Source organism: Doryrhamphus excisus, linkage group LG12 (assembly GCF_037039965.1).
Source record: "Doryrhamphus excisus strain RoL-2023G ecotype Guam linkage group LG12, RoL_Dexc_Guam_v1.1, whole genome shotgun sequence".
Classification (NCBI taxonomy): Eukaryota; Metazoa; Chordata; class Actinopteri; order Syngnathiformes; family Syngnathidae; genus Doryrhamphus; species Doryrhamphus excisus.
This window is the reverse complement of record NC_136368.1, coordinates 2,055,147-2,068,069: the sequence shown is the minus strand read 5'-3', so window position 1 is coordinate 2,068,069 and position 12,923 is coordinate 2,055,147. Positions and strand designations below refer to the sequence as shown.

The 12,923-nt window shown below is 43.1% G+C and overlaps 1 protein-coding gene across 13 annotated transcripts in view; it reads right to left on the bottom strand.

The window, feature by feature from the left end:
- LOC131135660 (mitogen-activated protein kinase kinase kinase kinase 4-like) overlaps positions 1–12,923 on the bottom strand; it is a 49,084-nt gene that overhangs the window by 14,950 nt on the left and 21,211 nt on the right. For 11 of the 13 annotated variants that reach the window (XM_058081832.2, XM_078795265.1, XM_078795267.1 and 8 more), the window contains exons 3-14: positions 9,682–9,738; positions 6,473–6,598; positions 4,758–4,868; positions 4,591–4,681; positions 4,394–4,524; positions 4,234–4,288; positions 4,080–4,158; positions 3,794–3,969; positions 3,658–3,730; positions 3,332–3,542; positions 3,108–3,269; positions 2,938–3,024 (exon numbers count right to left, since the gene is read on the bottom strand). In XM_058081832.2, coding sequence (XP_057937815.2) covers positions 2,938–3,024; positions 3,108–3,269; positions 3,332–3,542; positions 3,658–3,730; positions 3,794–3,969; positions 4,080–4,158; positions 4,234–4,288; positions 4,394–4,524; positions 4,591–4,681; positions 4,758–4,868; positions 6,473–6,598; positions 9,682–9,738 — 1,359 coding nt within the window. Of the gene's footprint in view, positions 1–925; positions 1,193–2,937; positions 3,025–3,107; positions 3,270–3,331; positions 3,543–3,657; positions 3,731–3,793; positions 3,970–4,079; positions 4,159–4,233; positions 4,289–4,393; positions 4,525–4,590; positions 4,682–4,757; positions 4,869–6,472; positions 6,599–9,681; positions 9,739–12,923 lie in introns of all 13 variants that reach the window. The other 2 variants (XM_078795272.1, XM_058081834.2) reach the window with 1 other exon arrangement.

Genomic DNA, 12,923 nt, shown 5'->3' with positions numbered 1-12,923 from the left:
GGTTATTTTTAATATGGATATTTTTAACAATGGCTGCACGATGGAGAGTGGTTAGCACGCAGGCCTCACTGCTAGGAGACCCGAGTTCAATTCCACCCATCTCTGTGTGGAGTTTGCATGTTCTCCCCGTGCAAACTAATAATTTGGGCTAACTAATAATATTTTGCTGAAAACCGATATTGTCTAACTCAAAATTTCCGATACCGATATGTGTAAAATGACATACGTATCTCCTGTGATGGAACGAACATATATGAGTTATATACAACCTTTTTAAATACCGGTTTTCATGAACAATATTGCATTTTTATGCTAATAACGGGTCGATATCCGCCACCCTAGTGGGGATAAGCGGCATAGAAAATGGATGGATAACCAACCATTTGAACCTTTGCATACTATGGTGCATGGTGTACTATGGTACATGGTGTACTATGGTACATGGTGTACTATCGTACATGGTGTACTATGGTACATGGTGTACTATGGTACATGGTGTACTATGGTACATAGTGTACTATGGTACATGGTGTACTATGGTACACAAACCCATTGTCTTATGTGGAGGAGATGTGTGCAGACGAGCAAAAAAAAAAACTAAATGACGGACTAGAGTTTTTCAGAAGACACGACATGCTTTGACTATTGCCTGTGAGTCAGCAATGAGGGCTTAGAAGTGCTTGCATGTAAGGATGTCCAGCAGACGTTTACATGCGTGTGGTTTCATGTGTTTCCATGCAAGAGGTTGTACTTTGTAGCTGGCACACAGTCAGGTTAGATGATTCCACACGGATTAGCTTGGTTAACTGGTGGAGTCGTCACTCGGCTGCTCTACAAGCGTTAGGTCCAACACCAGCGGCACACTCCAAGCAAAGGAAACCTCATCCAGAAGTCAGTTCAGCGGCGAAGCGCTACGAGCGTTCACCTCGGCAACCGCCTCGGATTGAGAGCTTTGGAGGTCACAGGCAGGAACATCAGAATTCTTCTCAGAAACATCTGCAAGGTTTTGCTGTTCTTGCTGCTTTACACTGCTGGCATCTAGGTTCTTGGGGGGGTTGATGATCTGTTTGCTACTGTCCAGGTTCTGGTTCTGGTTCTGCTGGAGGGACAGCAGGTAGGCCTGCTGCTGCTGAAGCTGCCTCTGGAGCTTTTGGGCTTGGCGCTGCTCCTCCAGCTCCCGCCATTTGTACTCCTGAGTGCACCAAGGACCAAGATGAACCGCATCCAGACACTGACATGAACTTTCCTACAACAGGGCGACCTAGCAAGGTGATCTGTATTCGGGTACACGCTCCGAGCAGACACCACAGAATGTGTTCCACGGTTTTGTCCCGTTATTGCAGAGTATTTGGTACGACGGCCTTCCTCTTACAGCGAGCTTGTTGACAAATGAGCTCAGGTGACAGAACATTAACGTCACAGGAAGGAGAAAAAAATTATCAGTAGGCTAATTATTTAAAAAAATTATTTAATTAATTTAATTAATTTACATTAATATTTTTTTTATTTAATTAATATTGGATTTAATGTAATTTTAATTTAATAAAACAACTATGTTTTTATAGTTACTGTTGTTTAAAAGTAACAGTCAATAATTATCATGGCTGCCCAAAGTCAGTTTTTGTGTTGTATCCAAATCTGAATGGGAAGTTGGTCCACGTGGAAGCGAGGCCGGAAGCGAGCGCACACATCCTTTTTCCATTATCCGAGCGTCCTCTGTCACGCTGCATCACATGACCGGCCTCTTCGGTCATTCTACTAAACCTCAGCAACATGGGAAACCCCGTCTTCCTGCTGGATGACTGGCTTCCTGGTGACATCATCACCAGGGACACAGTCAACACCTCAACTGTTAACAACTCCCATGACGTCTGGCCTTGAACAAAGACCAAAGAATAAGGAATAAAAACCTGGGGAATTATCAAGGAAATAACTCAGGAAATAAACAGAAAAAGTTTGGGATCACTTAGAAATGTTTTGGGCCAGTCTGAGATATGGCTTTTTCTCAGGAATCCTGCCATGAAGTCCAGCATCCCGAAGTCGCCGCTTCACTGTTGATACTGAAACTGGTGTTTGACGGCTACTATTTAGTACAGCTGCCAGGTGACCACCTGTGAGGCGTATTTGTCTTAAACTACACATTATCACATATTTGTCTTCTTGCACAGTTGTGCAGCATTTTTCTGTCCTTGTTAGACCCAGTTTGTGCTGCTCTCTGAAGGGAGTAGTTAACAGCATGGTAAGAGATTTTAGTTTTAGTTTAGATTTTTAGATGGCTTTTCTAATAATCTATTAGCCTTATAAAAGGATGAACTTGGATTAGCAGCCATACCAGGAGATTGATGCAGAGGACTGGCAGTTGTTGATAGTAGGCCTCTATGCAAAAATGTACATCCTTCATCCTTCATCCTTCATCTCATTCATTTTCATTGTTTGTGAAATGGATGAAAATGTGTTTTTCTTTGGAAAACACACTCTCAGATATGTCTTCTTGCACAGTTCTGCAGTGTTTTTCTGTCCTTGTTAGACCCAGTTTGTGCTGCTCTCTGAAGGGAGTAGTTAACAAAAATGTACATCCTTCTTTGAAAATCATCTGATTACTTTTAATTGTTTGTGAAATGGAAAAAACTGTTTGTGAAATGTATGAAAATGTGTTTTTCTTTGGAAAACAAAGAAATTTGGACGTGATCTCAAACTTTTGAGTGTAACTTCTTGATTTGTACTACCTTGATTTTGCACTTTCTATGCTTGCGTACTCTGCCTTTGCTGCAGTAAACCTTAAATGTCCTCCTTGTGGGACTAATAAAGGCTTATTTTATCTTCTGATAACTCCTCATGTTGACGCGAGTGAGCCCGTTCGAGGGGTGTCGGCATTCGATGTGGTTTTCTATGGCCCAGTGATGCTGCTTCTTATATCTGTAAGTGTTGGCCACTCACCAACAGCATGGCTTGTTCATGCAGGAGCTGCTGCTGCAAGATCTCCAGGTGTCTCTGCTCCTCCTCCAGCTGGCGTCGGATGTACTCCTGACAGTCACAACCACCCGGGAAAGTTGCAGCGTTAGCATGGAAAGGATACAAAAAAGAAAGCTAGTACAGCGCTAGGCTACCTGCTCCCTGTCAGCCCTCCTCTTCTCTTCTTCAGCTCGTCGGCGCTCCTCCTCCTCCTTGCGGCGGCGTTCCAGCTCCTCCACGCGGCGCTTCTCCTCCTGCTCACGACGGCGCTGCTCGCGCTCCTGCTGCCTCCTCATCTCCCGCTCACGCCGTTGTTGCTGCAAAACATGAATAAATATCAGAATATCGTTTTTTAAATGTATTTATTTTTATGACTCACCTCCTCCAGCCGCCGCCTCTGCTCCTTCTGCTGCTCAATACGCTTCTGCCGCTCAGCCAGTAGTTGCCGCTTGTACTCCTCCTGCTCGCGGAGCTGCTGCTCCTGCAGGAGCTGCTGGCGGCGCAGCGCCTCCGAGCGCTCCTTGTTCTCCTGCTGCAGACGAATGAAGTCGCGGCGCAGCGTGGACTCGCCCGGCACGTTGACGATGGAGCTGCGACGCGGTGAGAGAAGGAGACGTGATCTTTGAACATCTTGTTAAAGTGTTCATGATGGAATTAATTCATGACTAATTAATTAAGGAGGTGTTTAATATGCCCGATGTTTACCTTGGCTCTCCTTCTTGCTCGGATGCTTCCTCCTCCTCCTCTTCACTTCCACTGTATTCATACTCCGTCTCATCTGTGGAGAACGTGATGGTTAAAAAGACGTCCTAAAAATACTCCAAGTGAACGAGCTTCTCACCCTTCTCGCCCCTCTTCTTTTTGGTGCGGTCGATGTGGTCTTTGAGCTGGATGCGCACCTGCCTCTCGTTGGGCTGGTCGCGGATGAAGGGGTGCTTGAGGAGCTGCTCTGTGGGGGGGCGCTGAGTGTAGTTCTTCACCAGGCAGCCCTCAATGAAGCTGAAGAACTTCTTGGACCTGCAAGCACCATGGTCATCATCTCCCCTCCACTACTAGGTGAGATGTGCTATTCACTGGAGGTGGAGGTACTGCTGGTTTGGTTTGGGAGGTGTTTCACGTGAACGCACCATTTTTTGGACTTGAGTCGAGGAGGAGGGTTTCTGGGGATGAGGAAGAGGGCTCTCATGGGGTGCATGTCACACAGCGCTGGAGGAAGACCACGACTGGATGTTAGTTACGTCAGCTTGATTCGAATCGATATGGATCGTCACGTCAACTTACGGGGAGCTCCTTCTGCCATCTCGATGGCCGTGATTCCGCAGGACCACAGGTCACTCTGGAAAACAGGAAGAAGACCATCACATTCTGATTATTGATGTATTAAAATAAACTGCCACCATTTTGTTTTTAAGCAGGCTAATTGATCAACAGCAAGACTGACCCGGTAGTCATAGGTGGCATCCGGGTTTTCATCACAAGCGATGACCTCAGGAGCCATCCAATATGGCGTCCCGATGAAGGTGTTCCTGCGGCCCACAGTTCGGTCCAGCTGAGCGCTCACGCCAAAGTCCACTATGGAGGAAAGCGTTTGAGACTAAATCTTCCCTGTTGTTGTTTGTAAACGTGTCAGAAACGTACCTAGTTTGACCTCAGCGTTCTCCGTCAGCAGCACGTTTTGACCTTTGATGTCCCGATGGATGACGTGATGGGCGTGAAGATGAGCTAAGCCCTGCAGGAAAGGACAACACCACCAATCAGAGGATGTTTTCAAACAGGAAGTGGTTAGAAACACGTGGGGCCCTGACCCTGAGAATCTCCCTGGAGATATAGGCGATCCAGTCCTCCTTCAGCGAGTTGCCTTTGGTGTTCTTCACCAGGTCTGTGATGGAACCGGCGCCGCAGAACTCCATCACCAGCTGGAGGACACAAGAGGGAATATTGAGAAGATGGTGGAAACCTTGTCCAGCTTTGACCTCCAGTGAACACATCTGGACTGATTGTGTTGAGGCATTTTTGGGTTATGAAATACTGGATTTAGCTTTGTGAAAAACAGGGACAAAACAGGTTCAAAACTAAAAGCACGCGTTTGGAGTGGGTAAAAAAACAAAACACCACCTGCTGCACCCGTCATCTGTTTCCTGTTTCTGTTGTAGCGCAACAACTGGGGCGACACATGTTAGTTGTATAGACCTCTTCATAGTACCTCTTCATCATTTCATTACGCTACATATAACATCTCAACATTAAAAGGACCAGAATCAATAAGACACAAATAAGACACAGCATTTTAATGGCATAATATTAGTCTTTTCAGGCAAAACATAACATTTTTATGCCTTTGTGTGACCAATTTTAGTGTTTTAATGGTAAAATGTCACACGTATGTGAGCAAACTAGAATTTCCCTGACCTAGTGCAGCATTTTTCAGGCAAAACATAAAATTTTTTATAGACTATTGTTACCATTTGTGACCAATTTTTGTGTTTTCATGGCAAAATGTTACACGTATGTGACTAGACTATCATTTCCTTGACCGAATACAGCATTTTAATGGCAAAACATTAGTCTTTTCAGGCAAAACACAACATTTTTATGCCTTTGTGTGACCAATTTTAGTGTTTTAATGGTAAAATGTCACACGTATGTGAGCAAACTAGAATTTCCCTGACCTAGTGCAGCATTTTTCCAGGCAAAACATGACATTTTTATAGACTATTGTTACCCTTTTGTGACCAATTTTTGTGTTTTCATGGCAAAATGTTACACATATGTGAGCAAACTAGAATTACCCTGACCTAGTGCAGCTTTTTAATGGCAAAACAGTAGCCAGAGTAGCCTTTTGAGATAAAACACAACATCTTTTTGGCCTTTTTGCGGCCAAATTGTATTTTCATAGCATGCTAGTGTTTTTCTGACCTGTCACAGTATTCTTTTGAGACAAAATATAACAATATCTTCAGCTTTTTGTGACCAAATCTAATTTATTTCATGGCAAAATATTTAATTTCAGTTAAAAAAAAAAATTTGTGTGTCTCGCAAAGGTAAGAACACACAATTGTCTCAAATGTCTCCAAAAGGACTGTCGTCTAACCTCTCGTCGATCCATTCCCTGACTAGGAACAGCGTCCCAATACTTCTGTCCATATATTGTACATCAAACATCACTGACAAAGATTAGCGGCGTCCCCGTCGCTCTTCTACAAAGACGAGACTACAAAGGAGGTTTTAGGACGTGTGCAGTCCAGTGAAGTCATGTACTCGGTCCTGGCGCGTGCCGGCACAGGAGAGTGTCCAAAGTGGAAGACATGCAGACAGCGTGTGGGTTGTAAACAAGTCATGGCGGCAGCTGTGATTTTCGGAGGCCGGGTGACACCTCTCTGAGATCGGGGGGGTTATAAAACAATGTCATCCCTTCGAACAAAATCAGTTGCTATAAATACCGAGATGGTTTTGCATAACTGGCAAATATGTTAGATTTTTTCTTTTTTTGTAAATAAATGTTATTGATGAGAAGACCTACCCAAAGCTGGTCGTCGTGGCCTGGTGGGCTTTTTTTGATGAAGGCGCCATAGTAGGTGGCGATGTTCCTGTGGTGGGAGTACTTCTTCAGCATGTTGATCTCCAGCTTGATTTCCTCCTCTTCATCCTTTCAACATAGACGGATGCGTCAAGACAACATAAACTGGGACGCTGAGACAGCTCAGCTTTAGAACTTGATTATTATGATGGCACCCCACTTCCTGCTTTGTACAAAACAGCATTTCAACCCAGAAAAGGGCATTTTTATTTGGAATATTTGAGTTAGATCATGTAATATGCCATAAAAGCATTTAAAAAGTATATTTAAGAGAATGTTTGTGAAATTTAAGATGGTAAATACAGCCGAAAATATAAATAAGCCACATAATGAGCCCAGAGGACATCATTTTGGCTTGGAAGATTTGAGCTACAGAATGCAAAGCACTTTAAATGAACCACGTATTGAATGTGGACTCAATATGGAGTCACTATGGAGTCACTATGGAGTCACTATGGAGTCACTATGGAGTCACTATGGAGTCACTATGGACTTCTTTTGCCCTCAACTCTCATACGGTCAGAGCTCTCACTCCAGCCAGTAAAAAGTGGACAGAGAAGAAGGCAAAAAGATAAAGTGTGTGAGTCATAATAGACAAACACACTTGATGACATCATTGTCTCCCGCATGGCCGCCGTATGCCTCATGTCTGCCCCCCCCCCGTCCTTGGACATCACGCTGCATTAACTTATAACGAGCTTAGTCACATGTTAAGACAAGGCATCATTACAGCGCTTCACCTCGCCTCTCTGTGTCCCATCCTTCAGGCACCCCCACCCCCCCACCCTCACCGCACCTCAACCAGTCATTCCCTCGCACAAGCTGCTCATTATCATTCCTGGGCAGGACGTGGTGGGGAGACATGGAGGCGGCCATCTTGCTGCACTGAAACATACAATGGAAACGAGCGTGTCGGCGGTGACCGCAGAATGGAGCCGTTGTGAAAACCGGAAGCAGGGCGGAGGGACGCGGAGGGACGCAGGGCCGGAAAAGACAACGTGGAGGACACGATGGACTCATGAGGAGTTCAAGACTAAACCTTCAAACTGCTCCGTGACGAGGCCTCCCATCAGGAAGATTATGGGATTGAACCCCGTAACCGGAATGTCTGCTCAGGGGAGGCTGCGGCGTCTACCCGCAGACCAAAACATGCAAAAATGGATAGAAATGTTCCAGTTTTAAAGAAATGACAGACTAAGGAGAAGACGTAGCGTGCATGCCAGGCCACTAGTTGGCAGTGTCACAAAGCTTTCCACTTGATGATGAAGGCAGGTAGGCCTCATCTCATCTCACGCATACCGTAGTGCCTCGAGTCTGAGATGGTCGCCAAATAGTTGGTTGCACTTGAGTGGGCAGCATCCCGCAGCTTTGTTTACCTCTGAATGCGCTTTAAAATGTTGCGGAATCCATGTGGAAGTCATGCATGTTCAACTTTCCGGACGGTTTACAATCAACACGTGGCGATTAGAGCTGACTGAGCGCTACGCGCCTTCCTGCGATTACAACATTGGTTCTGTTGCTGCTGCATTGTAGCAATATACGTTTTTTTTTACGTTTTACTGTGTGATTTCTGAGTTTTATGGTGGTGGACGAGCTGCAATTAACCTGCTGGGTATTTAACATCTAGGCTGGTGTCGGAGTCCTCTACTACTGCCTTCTCGCTACTACTTTTGCGATACCACCGATTTAGTTTCCGATCCGATACTTCGTAAAATTCAGGCTGGTATTGGCGGCATAGAAAATGGATGGATGGATGGAAAATCAAGCGATATGAGCGAGAAGTTTTAAAACTCACTTTGAAGTTGTTGAAAGTTGTTGTTTTTTTTCTTTAAAGCAGGCTTTGCTACATGTCTTAAAGTTACACCTGGAGCTCAACCTACAATTGGCCAGTTTATTGTTCATTACAGATCCAGTGATTAGTCCTCACTGCAGTGAAGACTATTCTTCCTGGGGTCCAAAAAATTACATTTCAACATAATACAATAAAAATTGTCATTACAATTAAATACAACTAAATCTAAACAAAAATAATCTGAGATGTAATGGAATACAACCCTTAAATTATTGAAGCCAACTAGAACCAGAACAACAAAAATTATTCCAATTTACACACTCAGAATTTCAGAATAAATCAACCAACTAGAATGTAGGCCAGTCGACTAGAAACATTAACGCTTCTTGGAGTAACAGGAAGACAAGAAGCCATTTATTAAAAGCCATTACTCAAAACATTTGGGAGCAGCAAACGGCTGCCATGATTCAAGTTCACTTCTGATGAACTTTTCCAAGACAATCCAGAGAGGACGGGGGGGAAATCGTTCAGAAGATAAGAAATCTGCTGAATTCTTTATGGTGGTTTTTAGGTCCCATGGAAACTAAAGCAAACTCGCTACACACGGAAACTGCACAGCACCAGCCCACCACTGGCTTTATTTGGACTTTTATTCATATTAACTATATTCATGTGGGAGTGGGTGTCCGTGTGTCTCAGCCCCCCCCCCCCTTCCCCTGTATGGAAGAGGAAATGGAATGTGGGTCAGAGCGCATGTGACGTGAATTCACTGCAAAACAAATACAGTGGAGTCTCCACGGCGGAATACCATGATACTTTCCAGGAGGCTTTCCCAACTTTTGATTGTTTGTATTCGGAATAACTTGGAGAAATAAAGCCTATCGCATGCAGCAAGTAAAATATGCAAATTATGGCATCACACGGCCCAATTTGGGCTCATCTGTGGCGCAATGGGAGTCCACATTTCCAAGGAGCGTGTGGGTGGATGCCGGGGGCGGGGTGGGTTATGTGAGCCGCTTCACTGACCCTTTTAAAAAATAATCATTTTTGGATGACAAGAAGAAAGTTTGCCAACATCTGGGGGGGAACCTCTCGCACGGCAATACACGTCTTTCGATGACATACAAGTTCTGACGGCTGACTTTTTAGACCACAACGTTGACTAGTAGTTGACTAATAGTTATTTGGTTTTAGATTAAAACCTGAAAACTGGAACTTTTTGTGATTATTCACATGAAAATACAATAAAGCTGTACCAGAGCTATCCGATACTATGAAGTGGGAACTTCCTGTATTAGTCCCATGTATTAGTCCACAATGCTATCACTAATCAGTAGCTGTACATATAAAATAAACTGACCTCCGTGACATCCATGACCTTGATGGCCGCCAATTGTCCCGTCTTGACATGTCGACCCTGTGGACAGAAAGTGAAAATGATCAACAACAGACAAGAGCGTAAACAAGGAGACATTTTTATGGTTTTGTTTTGCTTTTCCAGCCCAGAGTGAAGCGTGCTTGCGTGTTTTGTTGGCGGGAATCAAACACAATGCCTCCCAGAAGGTCGTTTTGTAGGCTGAGCAAACACACTGGGGTGACTTGGTTGGGGTCATGCAAATATAAAGCATAGCTGGATGTGGAACCACAACATACTTAGTGTTTTTAACTTATATACAAGGTTGGCTATCTAAGAAATGATGTTATTTGTGACAATGTAATCGAGGGTCTCGGGATGCCCACTGATGTCGTGGAAGTTCAGTATATCTGTTAGCAACAGTCTAGAGACCTTCTCTTGTGGGCTACATCCTGTTTCCTGGTAGAGAAAGTAAAGCCAAAGCTATTTTTAATAACCCCAATAAGTAAACTAATAAAAACAGCAGGGCTCACAGGACCAAGTCACTGCTGATGAGGATGCCACACAACTTCATGTCCAAAAACCTGAGCAGAAATGACCAACTTAGGACAAAGCACAAGAGGTCAGCACGATGTATTAATGGAGCAAATATGGCCACGAGGTGCAAATCCCTCATCTCTCATCCTTGGCGATAAGACGACGTCTCGGCCAAGGTTAAAAGCCCTTCTAAAAGTTGGCTTTTATCCAGTGAATGTCAATAAAGGAAGACAGCGTTCTATTCGACATCCATCAATCACATGAGGGTCAAGTGCACGCTAACCTTAATCGCACAAGCTCCGCCCACAGACAGGATTTTAAAGGAAGTCAGTGCAAAGTCATCGACGATGCAGACAGCGGATAGAAAGTTCCACACAACGAAGGAACGTAAACAATGTGATGATTTCTAATGTCCACGTCCTGGGCTACAGCACCCCCCCCCCATGAAAACAGTAAGAAAAAAAAGCTGTATTGTAATAAGAAGAAAAGTATAAGGAAAACTAACATTCTTTTAGCAGCATAGAGTTGAAATATTAAAGAAGAAATTTATTTTTTTTAAAGTCATAATATGAAAAATCCAACAAAATAAGGTTGTATTTTTTAGAAATTATTTAATATTATAAATAATATTATATAATATAATATTATTAAAAAAATTAAGTCATTAAAATACAAGATCATATAAGGTTGAAAAAAAATTGGGGGAAAAATCAAAACTGGAAAAAAAGAGCATAGACTGAAGTTGATACTAATAATATTTTTTTCATGTATATTACAAAGCTGAGATGCATATATATGACTTCTTAGCATATCTTCACAATATCAAAGTGGCCTTCACGTCCTTTCATTTTTCAGTTCGTCACCGTCGGGGGGCGACTGGGAAGTTATGAAACACAACAGCGGTGACGTAACCGAAGAAGGCCTCATCTGGATTGTTGTTCGGTCGGAATCACAAGATGTGGAATACTTTTGGAGTGCAGCGGTTTCTTGGGAATCACAAGACGATTCAGCAGAACCTCAACATAAAACCTCTCAGGCAATGATTCGCTCAGAACGTTCGCTCAGAACACCAGGAAATGCAAACTGGAACTAGAATAAGTCAAGTGGTGTCGGATATTCCCAGCCCTTTCAATGCAAAGAAGTGAGGAAGTGGAAAGATAAACAGAACAGAAAATAAAAGCGCAAAAAGGAGCCAGTGTGTTTGCTTTCACTGATAACCAACTCTGGACACAATAAGATATAATCATCATCATTTTTGACGTGCCTATGAGCAGGAAACCGCCACATGTGTGTGCACAGTGTGCAAATACGAATACATGTTCCAGCCACAGCAGCCAAGCACTCGCTGGCCTCCAACAGCTTCCATTTAGAATCCATCACAGTGTCGCTCGGCTGAGTCATCACTTTCCAACTCCCAGCACACACACACACAAACACACACACACACACACACACACACACACACGGTGCAGGCTAATGCAAAGGCTCGGCACGCACTAGCCAAAATAAATGCAGCTCAACTCTTCAGGGAAGTAAAATGTCGCATGTGTGTAAATAATCAGGCCATTGTATGCGTTTGTGTTAGTTTCCTCTTCTACTCCTCAACCGCTGAACACAAAAGGATGAAAGTTTATCAAAACATGCACCTCTACTATGTACCTTGTGCCATTATTTTTTATGGCAAATAGACCACTCGCCGCCGCTGGTATTAAGCCCCATAGGCGAGTTTTACTTGAGATTTCTCACACAACTCATTGCAAGAAGTTATACATTTAAAATTCTCATTCTCATTTCACAATGTTAAAAAAATATTTTTTCCTGTAATATTTCAACTTTATGCTACTAAAATGATAATGTTTTTCATCATTTTTGTCATAATTTTACCTAATTTTTATAAAATTACAACTTTTTCCTCTTTATTTATTTTTACTTTATTATATTTATTATTTATTTTATTTATTATATATTTATTATATTTATTAATTTACTTTATTATAGATTTTTCTATTTTTGCTGTTTGTATTTGCCTTCTTTTGAAACAAAATTTTTTAAATGTACCAAGGGCCAGTAAAAACAACAGTCGCAGGCTGCAAATGGCTCCCAGGCCGCACTTTGGCCATCCCTGTGTTAGCACATGTAGTCGAATTGCCATAAAATTCAATAAACATCTTTAAAGGATTGAAAAGCACATGTGTATAATTTGAGGAAGATTTGTTGAAAATGTACGAGAAAACATTTGTAGTTATAATAGCACTAAAATACGACGTAAACAAAGTCAAGTGTGCCAACTCCTAGCTCGCGTAAGATTTCAGCTTGGTTTCGGTCCACTAAACAGTCTATAAACAATTAGTAGCCGCACGTCAATAAGCTTGGGCCACAAGATCAGAGACGTAGACTCTTGATGATATTCAATTCGACGTCTTGTTTCTGGACGCAGCCAAGTCGCTACACATTTAGCCTCACGACGACAACATGAGCACAGTTGGGTTTTTTTTGGTGTGTCTGGTCGTCTGCCACGTGAGCGCGTTGACCTCACAGGCTGTAACAATTATAAAACACTCCGATGGTCATACAACCTTCGAAAGATGACATCATTGACGCTGGCTTTCTTTGTTCTGGAAAGCGCAGGCTCGGACAAAATATGGACGCCACACGAAAGACGATCAAGGACTTGAGGACAAACAACTGCTTTCCCATTTCAGACGTGATAA